Source organism: Hemiscyllium ocellatum, chromosome 49 (genome assembly GCF_020745735.1).
Source record: "Hemiscyllium ocellatum isolate sHemOce1 chromosome 49, sHemOce1.pat.X.cur, whole genome shotgun sequence".
In the NCBI taxonomy this organism is placed as follows: Eukaryota; Metazoa; Chordata; class Chondrichthyes; order Orectolobiformes; family Hemiscylliidae; genus Hemiscyllium; species Hemiscyllium ocellatum.
Genome location: NC_083449.1, coordinates 7669548 through 7693192, shown reverse-complemented (window position 1 = coordinate 7693192; position 23645 = coordinate 7669548). Strand labels below are relative to the sequence as shown.

The 23645-nt window shown below is 42.1% G+C and overlaps 3 protein-coding genes and 1 long non-coding RNA gene across 4 annotated transcripts; all 4 read left to right on the top strand.

Annotated features, from left to right (window-relative positions):
* The first annotated feature begins 4422 nt into the window (after nucleotides 1-4422).
* LOC132837242 (uncharacterized) lies at nucleotides 4423-12025 on the top strand. The gene is made up of 3 exons (XR_009647454.1): nucleotides 4423-4567; nucleotides 5196-5303; nucleotides 11817-12025. It is a non-coding gene; the product is annotated as an uncharacterized LOC132837242 (long non-coding RNA).
* A 520-nt stretch (nucleotides 12026-12545) lies between these two features.
* Nucleotides 12546-15955, top strand: LOC132837314 (late histone H2B.L4-like). The gene is made up of 3 exons (XM_060856986.1): nucleotides 12546-12628; nucleotides 15270-15347; nucleotides 15658-15955. The coding sequence occupies exons 1-3, from the start codon at nucleotides 12546-12548 to the stop codon at nucleotides 15923-15925; spliced, it is 429 nt and encodes a 142-aa protein (XP_060712969.1). The 3' UTR covers nucleotides 15926-15955.
* Nucleotides 15956-16583: 628 nt separating this feature from the next.
* On the top strand, nucleotides 16584-16973 carry LOC132837146 (histone H2A type 1-like). The gene has a single exon (XM_060856847.1). It carries the CDS (start codon nucleotides 16584-16586, stop codon nucleotides 16971-16973), a length of 390 nt encoding a protein of 129 aa, XP_060712830.1.
* Nucleotides 16974-22376: 5403 nt separating this feature from the next.
* Nucleotides 22377-22853, top strand: LOC132837186 (late histone H2B.L4-like). Its single transcript, XM_060856903.1, has one exon. The coding sequence runs from the start codon at nucleotides 22377-22379 to the stop codon at nucleotides 22755-22757; it is 381 nt and encodes a 126-aa protein (XP_060712886.1). The 3' UTR covers nucleotides 22758-22853.
* The last annotated feature ends 792 nt before the right edge of the window (nucleotides 22854-23645 follow it).

The following is a 23645-nucleotide window of genomic DNA, read 5'->3' as shown; positions in this document are numbered from 1 at the left end:
CACTTTCAAACAAAAGAAACTTCAACAATGTCTACGTTCAAGTCGAAACCAAATGTCTCAGTGATAACACAGAACCCTAAGCAAGGAAACATCCTACACTGTTTGACAGGACCAGCTTTTTTAAAAAAATAAGTTGATCTGTTCATTGCTACATGATAGTTTTATACTGATACTCTGTGCAATAGGATGTGATTGTCTTTTATTCATCTGAATCACAGAATTGGTACAGCACAAACGCAGGCCATTATCCCATTCTATCATTTTACTGTTCTGCACACAAGATTTCAGTAATTGTTGTGATTCTGAACTATATACCCGTCTGCTCTCTTCCTTAACCCACAGACTAAGCAAAAGCTCAGAATTCACAAAATGCTTAGAGGTTAAGATAAAAACCCCACTTCAACATCCTCATAACTTTTCCAATGGAGTAAATCACAGTCACAGAAAGTATTAGTGGCTGCCAGGGAATTAAGCCAAATTGGTATGCAAAAGTAGAAACTGATTATTACGGATTGAGAACTTCACTCTCACAGTCACACAGCAGAAACTGACTCAGCTGCTCCCACAAATTCACATTGCAGAAGCTGACAGAGAGCGAATGTAGTTACATATACATCCTCATAGCTGAAAACAGGGCAGGACTTATTGTTTGGCAACACTCCACATGATCCTACCATTAACTATATAAGACCACCAGGTGCATATGAACAGCTGCTTAAAAGTGGAGTGGCGGTTAGAAAAGGTTGTAAAAAAAAGTGTTTGGCATGCTTGTCTCCTTTGGTAAGCACACTGAGTTTAGGAGCTGGGACATCATGTTAGGGCTGCATAGGACATTGATTAGGGGACTTTTAGAGGACTGCGTACAATTCGGGTCACGTTGCCATAGGAAAGATGTTGCTAATCTTACGAGGGTGCAAAAAAATTGACAGAGATGTTACTGGGATTAGAGGGTCTCTCACAGCGTCAGAGACCCGGGTTCAATTCCCACCTCAGGCGACTGACTGTGTGGAGGTTGCATGTTCTCCCCGTGTCTGCGTGAGTTTCCTCCAGGTGCTCCGGATTCCTCCCGCAGTCCAAAGATGTGCAGGTTAGGTGAATTGGCCATGCTAAATTGCCCGTAGTGTTAAGTAAGGGGTAAATGTAGGGGTATGGGTGGGTTGCGCTTCGATGGGTTGGTGTGGACTTGTTGGGCCAAAGGGCCTGTTTCCACATTGTAAGTAATCTAAAAAAAAATCAAAAGAGGCTGAATAGACTGAGGCTTTTTCCCCTGGAGCATTGGAAGCTGAGGGGTGATTTTTACAGCTGCATATAAAATCATGAGAGACATCGATAGGATGAAAAACCGAGGTCTTTTTCCTTGGGTGAGGGAGCATAGAGGGCATAGGTTTAAGGTGAGAGGGCAAAGATTTAAAAAATAACCTGAGGAACAACCTTTTCATGCAGCGGGTGATGTGCATATGGAATGAGCGTCCAGAGGAAGCTGGGAACAATTACAACATTTCAAAGGAGCCTGAATGGGTAAATGAACAGAAAGGATTTAAAGGGTTATGTGCCAAAATTTAGAATCCAGAGAAGGTATATTCCTGTTAGGGTGAAAGGAAAGGCTGGTAGATATAGGGAATTCTGAATGACTAAAGAAATTGAGGGTTTGGTTGAGAAAAAGAAGGAAGCATATATCAGGTATAGACAGGATAAATTGAGTGAATCCTTAGAATAGCAAGAGGGAAATCAAGAGGTCAAAAGGTGGATGTGAGATACCTTTGGCAAATAGAATTAAGGAGAATCCAAAGGGTTTTCACAAATACATTAAGGATAAAAGGGTAACTAGGGAAAGAATCAAAAATCAGCAAGGTGACCTTTGTGTGGAGGCACAGAAAATGGGGGAGATACTAGATGAGTATTTTGCATCAGTATTTACTGTGGAAAAGGATATGGAAGATAGACTGTAGGGAAATAGATGGTGACTTCTTGCAAAATGTCCGGATTACAGAGGAGGAAGTGCTGGATGTTTTGAAACGTAAAGGTGGATAAATCCCCACAACCTGATCAGGTGTACCTGAGAACTCTATGTCAAGCTAGAGAAGAGATTGCTGGGCCTCTTGCTGAGATATATGTATGATCGATAGTCACAGGTGAGGTGCCGGACGACTGGAGGTTGGCAAACGTGGTGCGACTGTTTAAGAAGGGTGGTAAGGACAAGCCAGGGAACTATAGACCAGTGAGCTGGATGTTGGTGGTGGGCAAGTTGTTGGAGGGAATCCTGAGGGATTGGATGTATATGTATTTGGAAAGACAAGGACTGATTTGGGACAGTCAACATGACTTTGTGTGTGGGAAATCATGTCTCACAAACTTGATTGAGCTTTTTGAAGAAGTAACAAAGAGGATTGATGGGCAGAGCAGTAGATGCGATCTATATGGACTTCAGTTAGGAATTCGACAAGGTTCCACATGGGAGACTGATTAGCAAGGTTAGATCTCATGGAATACAGGGAGAACTAGCCATTTGGATACAGAACTGGCTCAAAGATGGAAGACAGAGGGTGGTGGGGGAGAGTTGTTTTTCAGACTGGAGACCTGTGACCAGTGGAGTGCCACAAGGATCGGTGCTGGGTCCTTGACTTCTTGCCATTTACATAAATGATTTAGATACGAGCATAAGAGGTACAGTTAGTAAGTTTGCAGATGACACCAAACTTGGAGGTGTAGTGGACAGTGAAGATGGTTACCTCAGACTACAACAGGATCTTGACCAGATGGGCCAATGGACTGAGAAGTGGCAGTTGGAGTTTAATTCAGATAAATGCGAAGTGCTGCATTTTGGGAAAGCAAGTCTTAGCAGGACTTATACAATTAATGTTAAGATCCTAGGGAGTGTTGCTGAACAAAGAGACCTTGGAGTGCAGGTTTATAGATCCTTGAAAGTGGAGTCACAGGTAGATAGGATAGTGAAGAAGGTGTTTGGTCTGCTTTCTTTAATTGTTCAGAGTATTGAGTACAGGAGTTGGGAGATCATGTTGCGGCTGTACAGGACATTGGTTAGGCCACTGTTGGAATATTGAATGCAATTCTGGTCTCCTTCCTATTGGAAAGATATTGTGAAACCTGAAAGGGTTCAGAAAAGGTTTACAAGAATGATGGCAGGGTTGGAAAATTTGAGCTATAGGGAGAGGATGAGCAGCCTGGGGCTGTTTTCCTTGGAGTGTCAGAGGCTGAGGGGTGACCTTATAAAGGTTTACAAAATTATGAGGGGCATGGGTAGGGTAAATAGGCAAAGTCTTTTTGCTGGGATCGGTGAGTCCAGAACTAGAGGGCTTAGGTTTAAGGTGAGGAGGAAAAGATATAAAAGAGACTTAAGGGGCAACTTTTTCTCACAGAGGGTGGTGCGGGTATGTAATGAGCTGCCAGAGGAAGTGGTGGAGGCTTGTACAATTGCAACTCTTAAAAGGTATTTGAATGGGTATATGAATAGGAAGGTTTTGGAGGGATATGGGCCAGGTGCTGGCAGGTAGGACTAGGATTGGGGTGGGATATCTGGTCGGCATGGACAGGTTGGACTGAAGGGTCTGTTTCTATGTTATATATCCATATATAGTCTGTTTCTATGACTCCATGCTAGCAAATAAGATTTGATTAGTTTAGGGTATCTGGTCAGTGTGCATTAGTTGGATCAAAGGCTTTATGTCTCTATAACCTGAAAGTTACTGATTGATAACTAGACTCTCATATATACACAGCAAAAACTTGACAGGTGGCATATGATAAATGCAATTATATAGTCAGAAACCAAAGACTGACAGGTACAAATTAATAACTGCACCCTGAGATACACAGAGCAAAAGCTGACATGGATATACTCATACAGCACAGAAAAGCCCTTCAATGCATCGTGTCTGCACCCACAATAACTACCACTGAAGGTTTGTTAATTTCCTGCACTTGTCCCATATCCTTAAATGGTATGACATTTCAAGTGCTCATTCAAATACTTTTTCAAGGTTAAGGTTTCTGGGCTCCACTGCCTTCCCAGGCAGTATCTTCCAGATTTCCACCACTTGCTGAGTAAACGAGATTTTCCCTCAATATATTTAACCCTTAGCCCACACCATAGTGAGAATCCTTATCCTTTACCATATTCTAACCAAATCACGACTTGTGATTGATCGCTCAAACAAGGGAAACAGTTCTCCACATTCACCCTGTCCATCCGCCTAATAATCTTTCACACCACAATTATGTGCCACCACCTCAGTCATCCCTGCTCTAGAAAAAAAACAATCCAAGCTCATTTAGTCTTTCCTTTTTTTGGAAGTAATATTTGTGGTTTGATCCTAATCCCACTTACTGGGTCTGGGTTTAGCACTACTGCTGTCACTGTCGGGTTATTGCGTGAGGCCCTCCCCCAGCGCTTCCATTGACTCAGTGAGTGAAAGAGGTTTGTTTGAAACAGACCGCCATGGAGAGATCAGCGCCCAGGGAAGCGAAAGAACAACAGGCTCCTTCCAGCAGCACATCGGGATGGGAGACTGGGACACAGAGGGGGCTCCGAGACCGGGATTGATTCGGGGTGAGTTCAGGGTGAACCGGGGGCTGTTTGTAAGAGGCCGAGCGGAGCAGGAACTGGTCCCGGAACTTGGAGTGAGCGGGCTGGGGGGAAGAGAGAGACCTTTCTCGGGCTGTGTGTGGGCCTGCTGAGGGAGGCAGAGCGGGAAGAAGCTGCTGTGGGACATTCTGGTGGTTTTTAATCCCCTAAACAGTGACGGGAATTCTGTTTGTCTTCAGTTTCACGCTGTTTGTTGATATCGGGCGGTGAATAATGGAAGCACAGACCATAATTTTGTGACAATCCTATAAAGGACACGTGTTACTGTGAACAGATTTGAAGTTTCAAGTAAAACATTAGACATAGCGTCCCTTGTTCTTACCTTCAACACTTAGTGTATTGGCAGCTTGCTATTGATATATGTCAGCATTGCAGCTGCCTCAGGAATTCCCATTCATGGAGGTGTGCGGATGTTAGTTCTGGATCTCACCCAATTGTTGCAAAGATGCAAATAAAAGAAAAAGAGACCAGGAGCAACCCAGGGAAAGAGTGGAATTGAAACCTGGTTCTGTTTGAATTGCTAGGTTATTATTAACTGACTACCACACTGATCGGTTTAATCTTGCCTAACTTGACTTATGTTGATTTACAGCTGCATTATCCTCCGTCTTCCTCCAAGCAACTATTTGAATGATGAAGACAATGTCATATTTTCTCAGTACAAGGCCAAGTGTGACCAGCTGCTTCTAACAAACAGCAGGTATGTTACCACTGTCAAAGCTGAGAGCATCCTTTCCACAGGCACAGAGCAGATTGGATCAGACTTAGTTTGAGCTCAATTTCCAGAGATATATTCAAACAAGCAAACAGCCAGACACAACTGCGGAAAGACAAGTTTCTTTTTTTCTCTCCATTCTCTATAGACATCTTCCCAGTTTCAATTAATATGATTCGTAGGCCACTACCATTCACAGCATTTTTGAAGCTGACCAGTTTTCTGAAGTAGGCAATTGGCATACTAAATCAAGTTTACATTTTGAAGCCATGTTAAATATCACAAACCGGATAAACAATGAAATTATGCAAATAATGATGTCAACAGCCATATGTGACTAGTAGTGAATAATTACTGAGCACACACACACACACACAAAGGTACTGACTGATTCAGATTGAACCACAACCCAAGATACAGAGACGAACAGCGATGTACACACAGTTACACTGTAGAAAACAGAAATGAATATATATGAAATGTTTACAGAAAAACAAACAACTAATCCCATTCAGGCAGCATTCCATTTCAATAAGTGTGTCATGGCAGAAGAGGAGTTGCCAATCCCACCTTGATCTCAGCATCATTCTCAACATATTCACCTTGCAGGGATAGAAATTACATTTTCACACTGCTCAGTATTAATGTTTTTATTAAAAAGTGTGTAACTTCGTCTCCAAATTCACTTTAATCTTCTACAAAGAATCTCAAATTCCCCATTGTATGAAATATCACAAAAAAGCAAGAAAATCGAATGCCATATCATCAACTTGCAAAATAATCGAATAATCATCTTTTAATTCAACAAAGAAATTTACCCAATCTTGTAATTTGTAAGAAGAGATCAATCACGTTCAATAAATTTGCATGAAAATTTAAATCTTCTCCACTGGATGACAAAAATACAAGTCTTTTTGTTTTCCTCATTGGCACCATAGAGCATCAGGAGAGTACTGCTAATGGCTTGCACCATCACACCACAGAGCAGGATTATGTAATACTCACAATAGAATAATGAAGTGAACTAGCCAATTCTCTTTCCTGTAGCAAGAACATTGTAGTCGTCGTTACAATACAATTTATTTGTTTGTTCCCCTTTCCTTTTGACACTACCAAAGGAATGTAACACCTATCCATTTCTCAACATTATTTACAAAAGTATGTAGCTATGCATTGAGGAAAAACTGATGACATCCTGAAGAACAGCCCATGGTATCATTCCTGCCAGTTCGTGTCTGCACTATAGGAGTTGGAAAACCCTTTAATTTTCCATTGCACAATCCATGACACAAATCAAATAGGCTGAGCAGAAACTAACAGTACATATTGATAAGTGCACTCACACATTCACATAGCTGAAATTGACAGGCAAAGATTAATATCTAAATTCAGAGTCACAAAGCAGAAGCTGGCATGTACAGTTTGATGACTGTACGTATACATTTACAGAGCAGTCAGATTGGTAACTATATTCTGATGTTCACATTGCAGAAAAGTTCATGCACAGATTGCTAACTGCACACTGTAACACAAATAGGAGAAATCGACAAGGAGAAATTGAGGACGATTTATCTGTCAGAACTGGCAGGTACAAATTGGTAAGCACATTCACATATTCACAACACAGAAGCTGATAGGATAAATGCAGTCACACATTCACATTCACACTGAGAGTTACAGATTAATAACTGCACAAATAAATGCACAGAGGTGAAACTGATAGGAACAAATTAGTAACTACACCCTGACATTCACATTGTAGTTACTGACAGAGAAAGTTTTATAACGAATGTATCATATCCACAAAGAAGAAACTGACAGGAACAGATTAGCAATAACACTCAGTTTCATATTGCATAAAAGCACAGCAGAATCTGACAAGTATAGATAGATAACAATACTCAGTTTAACAAACAAAGCCTGACAACTACACATAGAGCCATAGAGATGTATGGCATGGAAACAGGCCCTTCGGTCCAACCCGTCCATGCCGACCAGATATCCCAACCCAATCTACTCCCACCTGCCAGCACCCAGCCCATATCCTTCCAAACCCTTCCTATTCATATATCCATCCAAATGCCTCTTAAATATAGCAATTGTACCAGCCTCCACCACATTCTCTGGCAGCTCATTCCATACACGTACCACCTTCTGCGTGAAAAAGTTACCCCTTAGGTCTCTTTTATATCTTTCTCCTCTCACCCTAAACCTATGCCCTCTATGTCTGGACTCCCTGACCCCAGGGGGTCTATTTTTCTTTGTCTATTTTTCCTATCCATGCCCCTCATAATTTTGTAAACCTCTCTAAGGTCACCCCTCAGCCTCCGATGCTCCAGGGAAAACAGCCCCAGCCTGTTCAGCCTCTCCCTGTAACTCAGATCCTCCAAACCTGGCAACATCCTCGTAAATCTTTTCTGAACCCTTTCAAGTTTCACAACATCTTTCCGATAGGAGGGAGACCAGAATTGCACACAATATCCCAAGAGTGGCCGAACCAATGTCCATATTCAACTCATATTCACATAGCAGAAACAGTTACAGCTACAATGTCCATATTCAACTCATATTCACATAGCAGAAACAGTTATATCTACTCTCACCCATTCACATTGTAGAAACTAACTGGGACAGATTGATGATGACACTCACATTCATAATGACAGAAACTAACAGAGGTTCAGCTCCATAACTAACATCACATATAGATGTTGGAGAAGCTGACAGCGAGAGACTGATAATTATACTCTCATTCACATTGCAGAAACTGAGATGGGTAACTGCACCCACATATTCACATAGAAACTGACAGGTACAGATTTATAACCACGGTCACACATTCATCTTGCAATAACTGACAGGGATAGATTGACCTTCCCTCTGAGATATTCTAAAAAAAAGTAAGAAAATAACATCATTTATTCAAATTACCAATACAGCTTCCTACAACATCAAGGGATATAACTTGATCAGGTCTGAGAGTTTGATACACCTTTGTGTTTTTTTTTAACATCTCTAACACCTCCAGTTTTGGCATGTGGACTGATGTCAAATATTTTTCAAGATATCAATATATATTTCCCCAAGATTCCTAGCCTCCACTTCTATGCCTGGAGACATAGGACAGTAATTGTACTCCCATATTCATATTACAAAAAATAGCAGATTCAGATTGATTAATACATTCATACATTATCAAATCAGAAACTGATGGGGAGAGATTAATAACAAATTACGTTATATTTAATTATTCATTAGAAGTAGAATCCATACAGTTTCAAAACAGGACGTTCAGCCTGGCAAGTCCACACTGACCGTCTGAAGATTATCTAAACCAGAGCCATTTCCCTATCACTCTACATTTGCCCCTGACTAATGCACCTAACACACACATCCCTGAACACTATGGGCAATTTAACATGGCCAGTTCACCTAACTTGTTCTTTGGACTGTGGGAGGAAACTGGGGCACCCAAAGAAAACCCACACAGACATGGGGAGAATGTGCAAACTCCACGCAGACACTTGCCCGATGCTGGAATTGAATCCAGGTCCCTGACGCTGTGAGGCAACAGAGCCAATCACTGTGGCATATAATGTGCCGCATTATACAAGAATATTCATACTGCAGAAACTGACTGGTACAGATTGATTACAACACTCGTATGTTCACCGAACAGAAACTGACAGTTACAGATTGATAACTACATTTTCATGTTCACTTTGCAGAAAATGACAGTGGTGATTTAATGAATATATATGCATTTTTACAAGCAGAAACATTCAGGGATATATTAATAACTACATTCATACATTCACATATCTGAAACTGACAGGTATGGATCAAAAATGTAACTCGCTTATTGACGTAGCAGAAACTGAGACCCATAGATTGATACTTGCACTCATACATTCAGATAACAGAAACTGACAGGTATAGATGGATAACTACACTCACATGGAGCAAACTGACAAGAACTTTCCCATAGCATAACCAAACATGCAAAAATTTACTACTACACTTCCAAGTTCACAGAGGGATAAACAAACTGTCATGTACAGTTTGATAAAGATACTCAAACATAACAGATCAGAATCTCACAGGTACATATTAGGAACTACACTCTCTCATTCACCTTGCAGAAATTGACAGATGCAGACTGATAACTACACTGACACATTCACAGCACAAACTGACAGGAACAGGTGGACAACTACCCTCATTCATTTATGAAGCAGAAACTAACAGTTACAGATGATAACCACCACTTACATATTCACAGAACAGAAAGTTACAGTCATAAATTTATAACTGGACTGGCACATTCACATTACAGAAACTGACATACATTTTGATAACGGCATTCGAACGTTACCAAACCAGAAACTTACAGCTACATTTTCATGTCAACACTCTCATAGACAGACAGCAGAAACTCGCAGGGGTAGGTTAGAAAATCCATATACATATTGATATAATGGAAACTGATATGTCCATATTATTGGCTATATTTGGATGTTCACAAAGCAAAGACAGATTGATAACTGCATCATATTCGCAGAGCAGAATCTGACAGGTATACTTCCATATGTACATGTCTGAAACTGACAGGTTTACAAATTGATAACCTCATTCACATATGCACAACACAGATTCTGACAAGGAATGGTTGATATATGCACTCATATATTCACCAAGCAGAAACTGACTGGTACACTGATAGCAACACTCTCATTCTCATAACTCATACTGCCAGATATTGGTTGAGATGTACACTCTCAGTCACATAGCAAAAACTGGCAGGTATAATTTAATTACTTCCTCGGATATATGGAGGAGGCACCGACAGGGACAGATTGGAACTTACACTCTTCTAGTCACATAACAGAAAATCACAGATACAATTTGATAACAACAATTTCACTTTCACTTAACATAAACTCTCAGATACAGTTTGATAATTACACTCAATTTCACACAGAAACTGACAGGTAGAGATTGAAAACTGCTCCCTCATATTGACTTGGCAGACACTGATAGGCATAGATTCAAACCTGTGCTCACATATTCACATTGACAAAACTGACTGCTAAACTTCTGCATATGCAGAAAATATTTTATGACAGGTATAATTTGATAAAGACACTCAAATATTCATAGGTCAGAATGTATTGATTACAATCTAGATTAGAAAAACCCAAAGCAGAATCAGATAGGTACGGAATGATAAATGTATTTACACATATTCATAAACCCAAAAAACTGACAGTTAATCATTGATAATTAAACACTCTGATTCAGAGAACAGAAACTAATGAGGATAGATTGATCAATTTACTTTCACATTGCAAACACTGACAGCAATAGATTGATAAATACACCCACAGACACTGAGCAGAAACTATTAGATACAGATTGATAACTGCACACCTGTATGCAAATAGCAGAAAGTGACATGGACAGATTGATAACTACAGTCACACATTCTCATTGCAGCATCTGACAGCAACACATTGAGTGACAATCTCTTGTTCACATGCCAGAATTGACAGAGACTGAAAATGACAGTCACATTCACGCAGCAAAATCTGACAGGTACAGATTGATATCAGCACTCCCACATGCACACTGACTGAAACTGGCAGGTATATGTTGATAACTGCATTCATCTATTAACAAACCAGAAACTGACAGTTACAGGTTATTACTGACATACTCATTAACAGAGCAGAAACTGACAGGGATAGGTTGCTCAATAAACTCACACATTCACATTGTAGAGACTGACAAATATGTATTCATAACTGTATTTTGACATTTACATGTAGAGATGGATAACTCCATTCAAATATTCATACAGGAAAAATTGACAGGTCCAAATTGATAGCTATATTGACATATACATGAAACAGAGACTGGCAGCAACAAATTGAAACATAAATTCAGATTGCAGAAATAGGCAGTGCTCTTAGCTGCAGGGTTATAGGCTGTTAGCAGGAAGATGGGATCAAATGGCCATCTGGTGTCTTTGGGTTAGAATGTACAAGATAGGCCAAATGGCCCTCTTATGTGCAATGTCATTTCAATGGATCTATAGTTCTATATCAATCTGCCACTGTGAGTCACTGCTATTTGAATACATAAGTAATTTAAGCAGAATGTGAGAGTGTGGTTGTTATTCACTAAGTAGAAATTGACATCAATAGGTCAATAAGTAAACTCATATTCACAGACCCACTTGCATTGGATAGTCCCATTCATGGAGCTGTACAGTTGTTGGTTAGTTTCTGGACCTCAGTCAGTTGGTATTGAATTAACAAAAAGAAAAATCACCAGACATGGAGCAAGAATAGAATCAGACATGTTGTTCTGTTTGAATTCCTGGCTTTAAATACAATATCCTCATGATTATTAAGAGAATGTTGCGTTGATCAGTAAAAGATGGTCAAACGTGGCTGATGGTGATTTACAGGAGATTTCACTTCTGTCTTCCTCCAGGCAAATACTTGAAGGATCAAGACAATGTAATATTCCCTCGGTACAGAGCCAAGTGTGACCAGCTGCTCCTAACAAACAGCAGGTATGTTAATGCTGTCAGAGTGAAGACCATTCTTTCCACTGTTAGAGCGAATTGAGTCAGCTACACATTGAGCTCAGTTTGAGATAAAGATGTTCAAACAATTGAGAAAATATCAGTTTGTTTCTTTCTCACAGTTCACAATGTACATTTGTCCAGTTTGAATAAATTCACCATTCACAGCTTATTGATATTTGCACAATTTTGAAACTGGAAAGTCTGAATTCTTGTCCAAAATATGCACTCACGAACTGAAACAGATCTGCCTACAATCACCCTCATAACAAGTATCACATAACGAATTACACCCTCACTGAGAATATTAGTGGCTGCCAGAGAGATACGTCCCTTTACCAAATACAAACTGACAAGCATGCACTGATACCTTTGTTCACTCGTTGACTTTGCAGAAACAAGCAAAAATGCATTGATGATGACACACGTATTAACAGGGCAGTTACACACACACACACACACACAATCTTTTTTAGGCACGGTCATGGATAGATTCATAACACTCAGATGTTCACATGACAGAAAGTGACACACACTCTTTATTTTCATTGCACATACCAACAGGAATGGGTTGACAACTACACTTTCATATTCAGATATCAGAAAGTATCACGTACAGATGAATAACTGCTCAAATGTTCACCTATCAGAAAGCGGCATTTCAGATCAATAACCAGACTCAACTGCTGTCAGGTAGAGATAAAAGAAAAACTGACAGGTATGTTAGGATAGCTAAAATTACATTCAGATGTCAGAACCTGACACGGAGAGATAGGTAAGTGCACTCACACTTTTACACAATAGTAACTGTCCTAGAAAGATTAATAAGTGCACTCCCATATTCACAATGCAGAAACTGACAGGGACAAATTGATAACACTCCCATTTTACAGAGCATGAACTGACAGTTTGATAACTAAGCTCATATTCACACAGCAGAAACTGAGAGGGTGGATTTATAACAACAGTCATGCTTGAACTGCAATAACTTACAGGGACACATTAATGACAACATTTACATGTTCATGTGACAAGAATGGACAAGTACAGGTCGATAAATGAATTTGCTATCCACAATGCAGGAAATGAGAGATTGAGACTGTGGCTTTAACAGGTTTTTGTCTTTTTGTTCTTGAAGAGCAAATTTAAGGCAGAGACACCGAGCCATGAGATGACAGGTACAGATTGACAACCAAACTCTCATATTCACAAACCAGAAAATGTCAGATAAAGGTTGATGACCATGTTTATAACACAGAAACTGACAAGGTGAGACTGATAAAAGCATTCACACAGACTCGAAGCAGAAACTGATAGGGATAGACTGTTCATTACACGGACATATTCACTGAGCAGAAACTGACAGGTACAGATTGATAATGCCAGTCAAAGATTCACATAACAGAAATGAACATAAAGACATGGATAGCAAAACCCCCATTTACATAGCAGAAACTGTCAGGGACCAATTAGTAAACACACTCTCACATTCACAGAGCAAACACTGACAGGGACAGATTGATAACTACAATTACACATTCTCAAAGCAGAGACCTTAAGGATAGACTGATAATTACACAAACATAATGACTGGAAGAACAGACAGGTACAGATTGATGACTAGACTGCCATATTCACACATCACAACCGGTATGGAAAAGGTTATCTAAACAGAGCTACTCACAAAACAGAAGCTGACAGGTACATGTTGATAACCACATTGACATATTCCCAACAGAGAAATGGACAAGGTAATACTGATAAAAGCACTCCCGCATTCACACAGCAGAGATTGATATTGGGAGACTGAAAATTACACAGACAAATTCATTGAGCAGAAAGAAACGGGTACAGATTGATAAAGCCAGTCAACAGTCTCATAGCAAAGACTGATTGGCACTGCGATGGTAAATACCCTTACACATTCTCACATCAGAGACATTCTGAGATTGTGATAATTGCACTAACGTAATCATTGTGGAAGAATGGACAGGTACAGACTGATGACTACACTCACACATTCACATGGCAGAAACTGACAGGGACAAATTGTGAGAGAGTAAGAATCGTTCACCTCCCAAAAGCTCACATGGGATGATCAAAAAACCGCACTCCTGTTTTAAACAGCGAATAACGAGAGGTAAACTAAGCCTTAACCAACCTGAAATTCTGAACAACACTATCTCACAGTGTAAGCAGGGAATCACAGTGATAAAACAAATAACACGAGATTGTCACAATTAAAATTCGCACAAGTATCATGTTCAAAATAATCCTGAAATAACAGTGACCAGTTCAGAGTGAGTGCAAATGACTTGTGGCCAAATAAAGTTCAGAGAAAATCCACATAGCAAAGTTCACAATGAAAAAAAATTCTGCTAGAGACTGAAATGCACCAAATGATATCTATTCTAATGTCGTGCAAAGTAGGATTTCAGGAACTGAAATATTGGCAGGAGGCTGTTGACACTGATTGAGGAACCAAACAGTCCGGGAGTAAAATTCATGTTGTCAACAGAAAGCAAAAGGCCCAGGTTACAGTATGTCAGTTCCCTTTCGTCATTGAGGTAATCAGAGTAGAACTGACAATGATACACACCCTGGCAGCTATTCTGAGTAATGTGTGAACACTTTGGCTGATACTCATTGGAGATTTGAAGAAGAATAGGGGAAAACATAACTGAAAAGAGTTTACAGAGTATATGATGGTAGAATGTCCTTCACCTTCAGAGAGTGTAGAGCAAGAAATGCAAGCAAAAGAGAACATTGCTTAACTCCCATTTTTCTCCAACACGATGCATTTGTCCAGTAGTTCGATCATTTCCAGGAGTAAACCACACTCCCTGTCAGATTGCAGTGCACTTTCTCACTTGACAACAAATGTGATGACATTTTAAAATGGAAGAGAAAAGAAAACCATTACCTAAAGATGCAGAATACATTACAATTAGAATCTCACACTTTAGAGTGAGCTCGGAATTTGATCCCTTCACAAAATTTCGGTTTGTGTTTCCGATGTTATTGCAGATCTTGACTAACAGAAGTTACCATGGCTACAAAGTAGCCAATCAGGAACCAGGCTTTCCGCCATCCCATATTAGCATTAATGACGTCGTCAGTCTCGGGCTCGAGCTTATCTCTCCATGCTTCCAGCTCTCTGCCTTTATTCCTGATGAAGGGCTTTTGCCCGAAACGCCGATTTCGCTGCTCGTTGGATGCTGCCTGAACTGCTGTGCTCTTCCAGCACCACTGATCCAGAATCTGGTTTCCAGCATCTGCAGTCATTGTTTTTACCTATAAAGAGCGAGCTCTTTCCATTATCCATTAAAGTGAGCGGAGTTAAGGCTGAGGAAAAAAAGGGTCAAGTTGCCAAGAGGGCGCGAAGAAAGCGGTGAAGAGGGCGGCAGGAGGAGGAAGCGGTCCAGGAAAGAAAGTTTGCTTTTTAGATTAGATTACTTACAGTGTGGAAACAGGCCCTTCGGCCCAACAAGTCCACACCGACCCGCCGAAGCGCAACCCACCCATACCCCTACATTTACCCCTTACCTAACACTACAGGCAATTTAGCATGGCCAATTCACCTGACACGCACATCTTTTGGACTGTGGGAGGAAACCGGAGCACCCGGAGGAAACCCACGCAGACACGGGGAGAACGTGCAAACTCCACACAGTCAGTCGCCTGAGGCGGGAATTGAACCCGGGTCTCAGGCGCTGTGAGACAGCAGTGCTAACCACTGTGCCACCGTGTCATCTACATCTACAAAGTGATGAAGCAGGTTCACCCCGACACCGGCATCTCCTCCAAGGCCATGAGCATCATGAACTCGTTCGTCAACGATATTTTCGAGCGCATCGCGGGGGAGGCTTCCCGCCTGGCCCATTACAACAAGCGCAGCACCATCAGCTCCCGGGAGATCCAGACCGCCGTGCGGCTGCTGCTGCCCGGGGAGCTGGCCAAGCACGCCGTGTCGGAGGGCACAAAGGCGGTGACCAAGTACACCAGCTCCAAGTGAAGGACCGCACTGCACTGAAACAAACACATCCACAACCCAAAGGCTCTTATAAGAGCCACCTACAATTTCCCTGAAATGTGCAGTTTTTACTCGATCGATGATCGTGTTCAATAGGGAGGGTAACTTTAAAATATTCTCGAACGATCGTGTTCACTATTAATGCACTGATGCGGGAGACCGTAGTCATTTTTTATCAGTATGTCGGGGTGCTGTTGAAATGTGAAATGAATGATTAGTTGCAGAGTGCAGGGTTTGGCGCCTTTTTTTGTGTTTAATGATCAGAAGATTCCATTCAGGATCAGAAATGGGCAGATTCCAGGAGGCGAGGTAAAGGGTACACTTTTAACGTAGAAGTAAATTAAATCGAGTATTCGTGCATTCTTCTGTGTTTAACCCCTCTACTTTTCGGTACATATTGGGGGGCTTTTAAAGTTGTAAAAAGGCGGTTGATGATTTGGCGCCGGTACTTTCCGCCCTCGTCCCTGTGCCCTCTCCGGATTGGGGAATGAGGCAGATATCTAATTGGGGATTGAAACAACATTAGGCGGGGCTGAACAATGGGACCAATCAGAAATGGCCGCCCCACCATTCCTCCCGAAGGTATAAGAGGCCGCAATGTGGGCGGAGTGTAGCATTCTCTGTGATAGTGTGTGTGACCATGTCTGGAAGAGGAAAGGACAGTGGGAAAAGTCGCGCCAAGGCGAAGTCTCGGTCGTCCAGGGCTGGCCTGCAGTTCCCGGTGGGCCGTGTTCACAGGCTCCTGAGAAAGGGTAACTATGCTGAGCGTGTGGGTGCCGGAGCGCCGGTCTATCTGGCTGCGGTGCTGGAGTATCTGACGGCTGAAATCCTGGAGCTGGCCGGTAACGCGGCCCGGGACAACAAGAAGACCCGCATCATCCCCAGGCACCTGCAGCTGGCCGTGCGCAACGACGAGGAGCTCAACAAGCTGCTGGGAGGGGTGACCATCGCTCAGGGCGGGGTGCTGCCTAATATCCAGGCCGTGCTGCTGCCCAAGAAAACCTCCGCTGGGGGCTCCGCTAAAAAGTGAAGGTAGTAGTCTTGAATCTGACAACCCAAAGGCTCTTTTAAGAGCCATTCACAGCATCTGTGAAAGGAGCTGAACACTCCCGTCTGTCGGGATGCAATCCCAATAAGGTGATTATCCCTATCTTATTTCTCAGTTCCACCCAAATAACTTACCTGGATGTATTTCCAGGAATATCCTCCCTCGACCCAGCTGTCATGCTATCAAAGATGCCACTCCTCCTCCTCTCTTGCTTCCCTTTCTGTCCTTCCTGTAGTACTTGTATCCTGGAACATTAAACTGCCAGTCCTGCCCATCCCTGAGCCATGTTTCTGTAATTGCTGTGATATCACAGTCCCATATTCCTAACCATGTCCTGAGTTCATCTGCCTTCCCTGTTAGGGGAAGTTTAATTGCAGTTTAATTTATTACTCCTACCTTGTCCCTGCTTGCTTGCCTCACTTCTGTTCTCAACTGGACCAGACTCAGTCTGATCTCTTTCCTCTCTATTTCCCTGGGTCCCACCACCCCCCACAACCACTTTACAGGCAGAAAGCTAGCCACCAGGATACATGAACATCAACTAGCCACAAAAAGAAATGATCTTATCTGTTTAAATTCTCCCAAGCAGCTCTGGCAAATTTCCCTGTCAGTATATTAGTCCTCTTCCAATTTAGGTGCAATTCATCCTTCTTGTACAGGTCACTTGTACCTCAAAAGAGATTCCAATGATCCAAAAATGTGAATCCTTCCCCCATACACCAGCTCCTCAGCCATGCATTCATCTGCTCTATCCTCCTATTCCTGCCCTCACTAGCTTGTAGCACTGGGAGTAACCTCCTTTTTAAATTTCTGCCTAACTCTCTGTGATTTCCCTTCACAATCTCAACCTTTTCCCTTCCTATGTCATTGGTTCCTATGTGGACACAATGACCTCTTGCTGGCCCCTCTTCCCCCATGAGAACATTCTGTACCTTCTCTGAGACATCCTTGATCCTGGCACCAGGGAACCAACACAACATTCTGCTTTATTGCTTCTGAGCACAGAAACGTCTGTCTGTACCTCGGACTACAGAATAATCGAACACAATTGATCTCTTGGAAGCTGACGTACCCCTCGTTGCATTACAGCCTGCCTCAATACCATAAATTTGAATTCTCAGGGCAACATAGCATAAGCAGCCATCAGCCCCAAAACTTTCCAAAGCAGCATGCCTGTCCAAAAGGAAATCAAATATTGATATGAAAAGGTATGCATTCACATAGGTACCCAGAGTTATTGGACACAGAGTGAGAAAGCTCTCATGAGGTGGTCTGGTTATAAACATGTGAACAATAAATTCAAAATACAGATGCAGAATATAACATACAATCATAAACTGTTCCATTGAATAAACGCTGTGGAAATTATCTAAATTGCTTTACACTGTCGAGACTGACAATGATAGAAAAAGTCTCACTTTCATTTACAGTACATAGAATTTCTCCAGTGCAGATAAGGTAATTTGGCCCATCCCCTTGCAACAATCCTCTCCAAAGCAGATCCCACGCATGTGTAGACCTCACCCTATCCCCATAACTCCAAGTTTACTCTAGTTAGCCCACTGCCACTGCACATCCTTGAATAATACAGGACAATTTACCATGGCTAATCCAGCAAACCTGCACATGTTTGGACCATGCAAAGAAACTAGAGCACTCAGAGGAAACGCATGCAGACACATGCAGAATGTGCAAACTGCACACAGATAATGAACCAAGGCTGGAATTTAATGTGTGTCACTGGCACCACTGTGCCACCATGCCACCCTGACATGGTTGGCAATAGGTAAAATCTTATTCATGTTGAGCAACAGGGATTTGAAGTAAATAGAGCTCCTGCAGTTTCTGCAAGTGTCATGTTAAACAGAGACAAATATATAAGTACACTCACTCAGTCACAGAGCACAAACTGACAGGTACAGATACTTTCAGGTACAGATGCACTCATCCATTCATATAGTTGAAGCTGTCAGGGATAGACTGATGATAGCACAAACACATTTGCATTGCAGAAACTGTCAAGTACAGATTGAAATCTGCACTCAAACATTCACATTGCAGAAACTGACAGGTACATTTTGATAACACACCCACATTCCCAGAGCAGAATCTCACAGGTATATATTGATAATTATATTTTTACATTTAACTAGAACCTAATGGGGCAGATTGATAACTAAAATCACATTGACATCGCAAAAGCTGACAGGTAGAGACTGGTAATGACACTCTCATATTCACACAGCAGAATCTGACAGGGGCAGATAGATAATTGGACCGTCAACTTCACATCACAGAAACTAACAGAGAGATAGATAACTAGTCAGTCATATTCAAATTACAGAAACTGATGGACAGATCTATAACTACACTTCCATATTCACAGATCAGAAACTGACAGGTGCAAATGGATAGGCAAAGGTAAGGACTGCAGATGCTGGAGGTTAGTGGGTGTGGTGCTGGAAAAGCACAGCAGGTTGGGAAGCACCCAAGGAACAGAAGAATCGAAGTTTTGTTTAAAAGCCCTTCATCAGTACAGATGGATAACTACACCAATGCATTCACATTGAAGAAACTGACAGGGAAAAAATGGTAACTAAACTCATGTGTTCCTCTCACTGAAAGCAACAGGTATATTTCAATATGGACCCCCACATGTTCACTTAGCAGAAGATGGCAGGTTGACATTGATAACTGCGTTCACATTTTAACAATGCAGAAACTGACATGGACAATTGATTATCTATCACATTTACAGTCCAGAAACTGTCATATTCACACAGTAGAAACCAACAGATATAGAGTGATAACTTCACTCAAGTATGCACGTAGCTGAATCTTACTGGGAGAGGGTGATACCTGTCCTCACATATTCACATAGCAGAAGCTTAGAGCTGCAGATTGACACATAGGCTCTCATTGTAAGTATAAAATGGTTGGGTGCATTCTCATTGGAGTTTTGAAGACTGTTAGAGGAAAAAACAAATGATCTGAAGAGAGTTGACAGTTGATGCTGGGAGTATGTCACTGCTCATGAGAGAATCCCGAGTAAGGGACACAGTTTTGAGCAGGAAGCCTTCTGTCTAAGAAAGCAATACAGAATATTCTCCCCTTTTTTCTGTTCCACAGAGAGCAGTTAGGGTTGAGTTATCAGCTTAATTTATGCTCATGTAGCCATATATCTTTTTTGATACATAAGGGAGTCTTTGGTTATGGGCACTAAACATCAAAATGAGATGAAGACCATAACTAAAGACTTTGTGATCTGTTCTCATGACAAAGTACACGCAGGTAGTTAGAAATGTCACAGAATTCCCATGCTTCTTATGGTGTTCTGCTTTGAGGTATTTCAAGTGACACAAGATTGAAAGAAATTAATAACTACAGCAGAGACACTGTATCTGCAGCATCATTCACCATACACTTTTTCTTTAACTTACTGATATGTGTGTGCTCACAGATCACATACTGATCGATTTAGTTATAAGTTACGGGCAGCACGGTGGCATAACGGGCGGGTGGCACGGGTGGCACAGTGGTTAGCACTGCTGCCTCACAGCGCCAGAGACCTGGGTTCAATTCCCGCCTCAGGTGACTGACTGTGTGGAGTTTGCACGTTCTCCCCGTGTCTGCGTGGGTTTCCTCCGGGTGCTCCGGTTTCCTCCCACAGTCCAAAGATGTGCAGGTCAGGTGAATTGGCCATGCTAAATTGCCCGTAGTGTTAGGTTAGGGCTGTGGGTAGGTAAGGGGTAAATGTAGGGGTATGGGTGGGTTACGCTTCGGCGGGTCGGTGTGGACTAGTTGGGCCGAAGGGCCTGTTTGAAATAACAAACTGACAGTTACAGAATGAAATACTGAGTCACTTGCAAAGCAATAAATTGTTAGGATATAATACAACTATTGATTAGCTAGAAACTGGTATAAACAATGTAACATCCGCAGTGACATTGTAGATATTGTCAGTAACAATGTACAAAGTATTATCCTTTATCAAAATGCTGCACTTATAAATACAAACCCAACTTCACTTTGCAGAAGCTGATATTCATAGGGTTTGGGATGGAGGGTAGTGAGTCCTACCTGAGTCTGTCCAAAGTGGTATCTGGTACTTTCAAAATTGACACCGACAGAGTAAAGCAACAAGGTACACTTCAGAAGGTTTGAGTTATAATCCAGTAACATGTTAAGACTGTGAAATAGAATTTACATAAAATACATCCCAGAAACAGACGGGCACAGATTGGAGTCGAGAGTGTGGTGCTGGAAAAGCACAGCAGGTCAGGCAGCATCCGAGGGACAGGAGAATCGATGTTTCAAGCAGAAGCCCTTCATCTCGACGTTTTGGGCATAAGCCTCTGATCCCCAGCATCTGCAGTTCTCACTTTCTCCTGGGGGCACAGATTGGAGGAATATTTCTAAGTGGCTGGCAAATAGTGTAACGTTTACCGCTCACATCAGTGTTTGATGGTTACAGAATAAAACCCGTCTTGAAATAACACTGACTATGAGAGGAGGACCAGAGCCTCATTGGACAGATGTTGAGCAAAATGTGTAAATTAGGACACGACGGATATAAAGTTAAAGTGACGCATATATATAGCATGCTAACAGTTGCTTGTTAACAGATATTCGTGTAAGACTGAGAAGTGTTCTAAGTCCCTAAATGAAACTGAAAGATGCCTAAATGAAAAGTGCAGCAACGTGGTTCAGTTACACTGCAAGGACTTTCAAAGCACACAGTTATCGATAGGTCTCTGAGCCCACAGTTATCAGTCAAGGTCACAGAAATATCTTCATCCCACAGTCAAGACGTGACTCAACTCGTGACTCAAGAAAAGTATTACATAGAAACTTTTTCTTCTCATTTCTCTGCAGCTCCGTGCAATTGAGAACAAGTTGCATCAACCCCAAGTGGAGAAAGCATTCACACTCAGGTTCCAGTCGTTTGTGTAACTTGAGAACAAATATAATCGCTATTTCGAATGGATGAGTTTTTTTTCACACAGTGATAAGTTTTGTGTTAATTCCAGCCAATACAGAGGAACAGAAACAGACGTGCGGAGCGAGAAACACATCAGCACAACAACGAGCAAAAGGAAACCAAGCCAATACCACAGTCACTTTCTGTGTCACAGACACAAAACAAATCTCCCTCAGTCAGACTGACAGGAACAGAATCACCATCCACTTCACATTTCGTTGCAGAGCCTCATGGGATCTCACACTAACCAATCAGAGAGACTCAATGTTTGGGTAGCTTACACGGAATCATTCCCAATCAGAAACCAGGCTTTCCCCCATCCCTCATTAGCATTGATGACGTCGTCAGTCTATAAAAAGGGAGCTCCGAGCCCACTAATTCTGTTTCTGAAAGAGAGCAGGACGATGGCTGATGAGAAGAAAGCACAGCAAACCTCCAAGAAGGGCGCGAAGAAAATCATTAAGAAGGCGCCACCGAAGGGCGGTAAGAAGAGGAAGCGGTCCAGGAAAGAAAGTTACTCCATCTACATCTACAAAGTGATGAAGCAGGTTCACCCCGACACTGGCATCTCCTCCAAGGCCATGAGCATCATGAACTCTTTCGTCAACGATATTTTCGAGCGCATCGCGGGGGAGGCTTCCCGCCTGGCCCATTACAACAAGCGCAGCACCATCAGCTCCCGGGAGATCCAGACCGCCGTGCGGCTGCTGCTGCCCGGGGAGCTGGCCAAGCACGCCGTGTCGGAGGGCACAAAGGCGGTGACCAAGTACACCAGCTCCAAGTGAAGGACCGCACTGCACTGAAACAAACACATCCACAACCCAAAGGCTCTTATAAGAGCCACCCACAACCTTCTTGAGACAGCGGAACCATTTCTTTAAGAATTGTTTGTTTTAGTTTGCATGTGATTCCTAATAAGGCGTTTTAACTTTTTGTGCTATATGTTTTTGTCAATAAGTGCTATGCAAATTATTTGGCAGTGGGGTGGAGAGCAGATCAGGCGCCAGTGAGTAATTTTTCATGTTGCTCGTTCAACTCTGGCAGACAGATGCCCACGTCTTTCCGTCCCACGATAGATACATTTTACCTTCTGATTTACTTTACATTTCCAATGTGCGGGTTTGATCCGATTTTTCGCAATGCAAAATAAAGCTTCCTGCTGTCGATGAGAGACTTTCAAAGCGAACCGAGAGAACACCAATACACCTACCGGACTGAAGCGTGGAGCTTTTGCTGAATCTAATAGAGGGCGATAATGGGAGGACAGCTTTAAAATATCGTCTTAAAAAACGTGTTTGACTTCGATGCTGAGCCGGAAGAATGTTGTATGCTGCTTTATCAGCATTTCGAGGTGGTATTGAAATGTGAAAAGAAAAGATAGGTAGCAGACTGCAGGGTTTGTTTTGTTCCAGCTCCTTCTCAAGCTTCAGAAAATAACCCAGTCTCAAGATCAGAAATGGACAGATACAGGTTCCTGAAGAAGGGCTAATGCCCGAAACGCCGATTCTCCTGCTCCTTTGATGCTGCCTGACTTGCTGCGCTTTTCCAGCAACACATTTTTCAGCTCTGATCTCCAGCATCTGCAGTCCTCACTTTCTCCTAATGGACAGATACAGTTCGGCAAATGAGGGAGAGTAAGACCGTGTGAAGTACACATGTGTACTCGTTGTTTT

Bases quoted from the DNA above. Each gene is read 5' to 3' on its own strand.
- LOC132837314 (XM_060856986.1), top strand. From the start codon at position 12,546: ATGTTCACCTATCAGAAAGCGGCATTTCAGATCAATAACCAGACTCAA. The intron at 12,629-15,269 runs GTATGTTAGGAT...GAGGAAAAAAAG, and splicing joins GATAAAAGAAAAACTGACAG to GGTCAAGTTGCCAAGAGGGC. The intron at 15,348-15,657 runs GCTTTTTAGATT...ACTGTGCCACCG, and splicing joins CGGTCCAGGAAAGAAAGTTT to TGTCATCTACATCTACAAAG.
- LOC132837146 (XM_060856847.1), top strand. From the start codon at position 16,584: ATGTCTGGAAGAGGAAAGGACAGTGGGAAAAGTCGCGCCAAGGCGAAG.
- LOC132837186 (XM_060856903.1), top strand. From the start codon at position 22,377: ATGGCTGATGAGAAGAAAGCACAGCAAACCTCCAAGAAGGGCGCGAAG.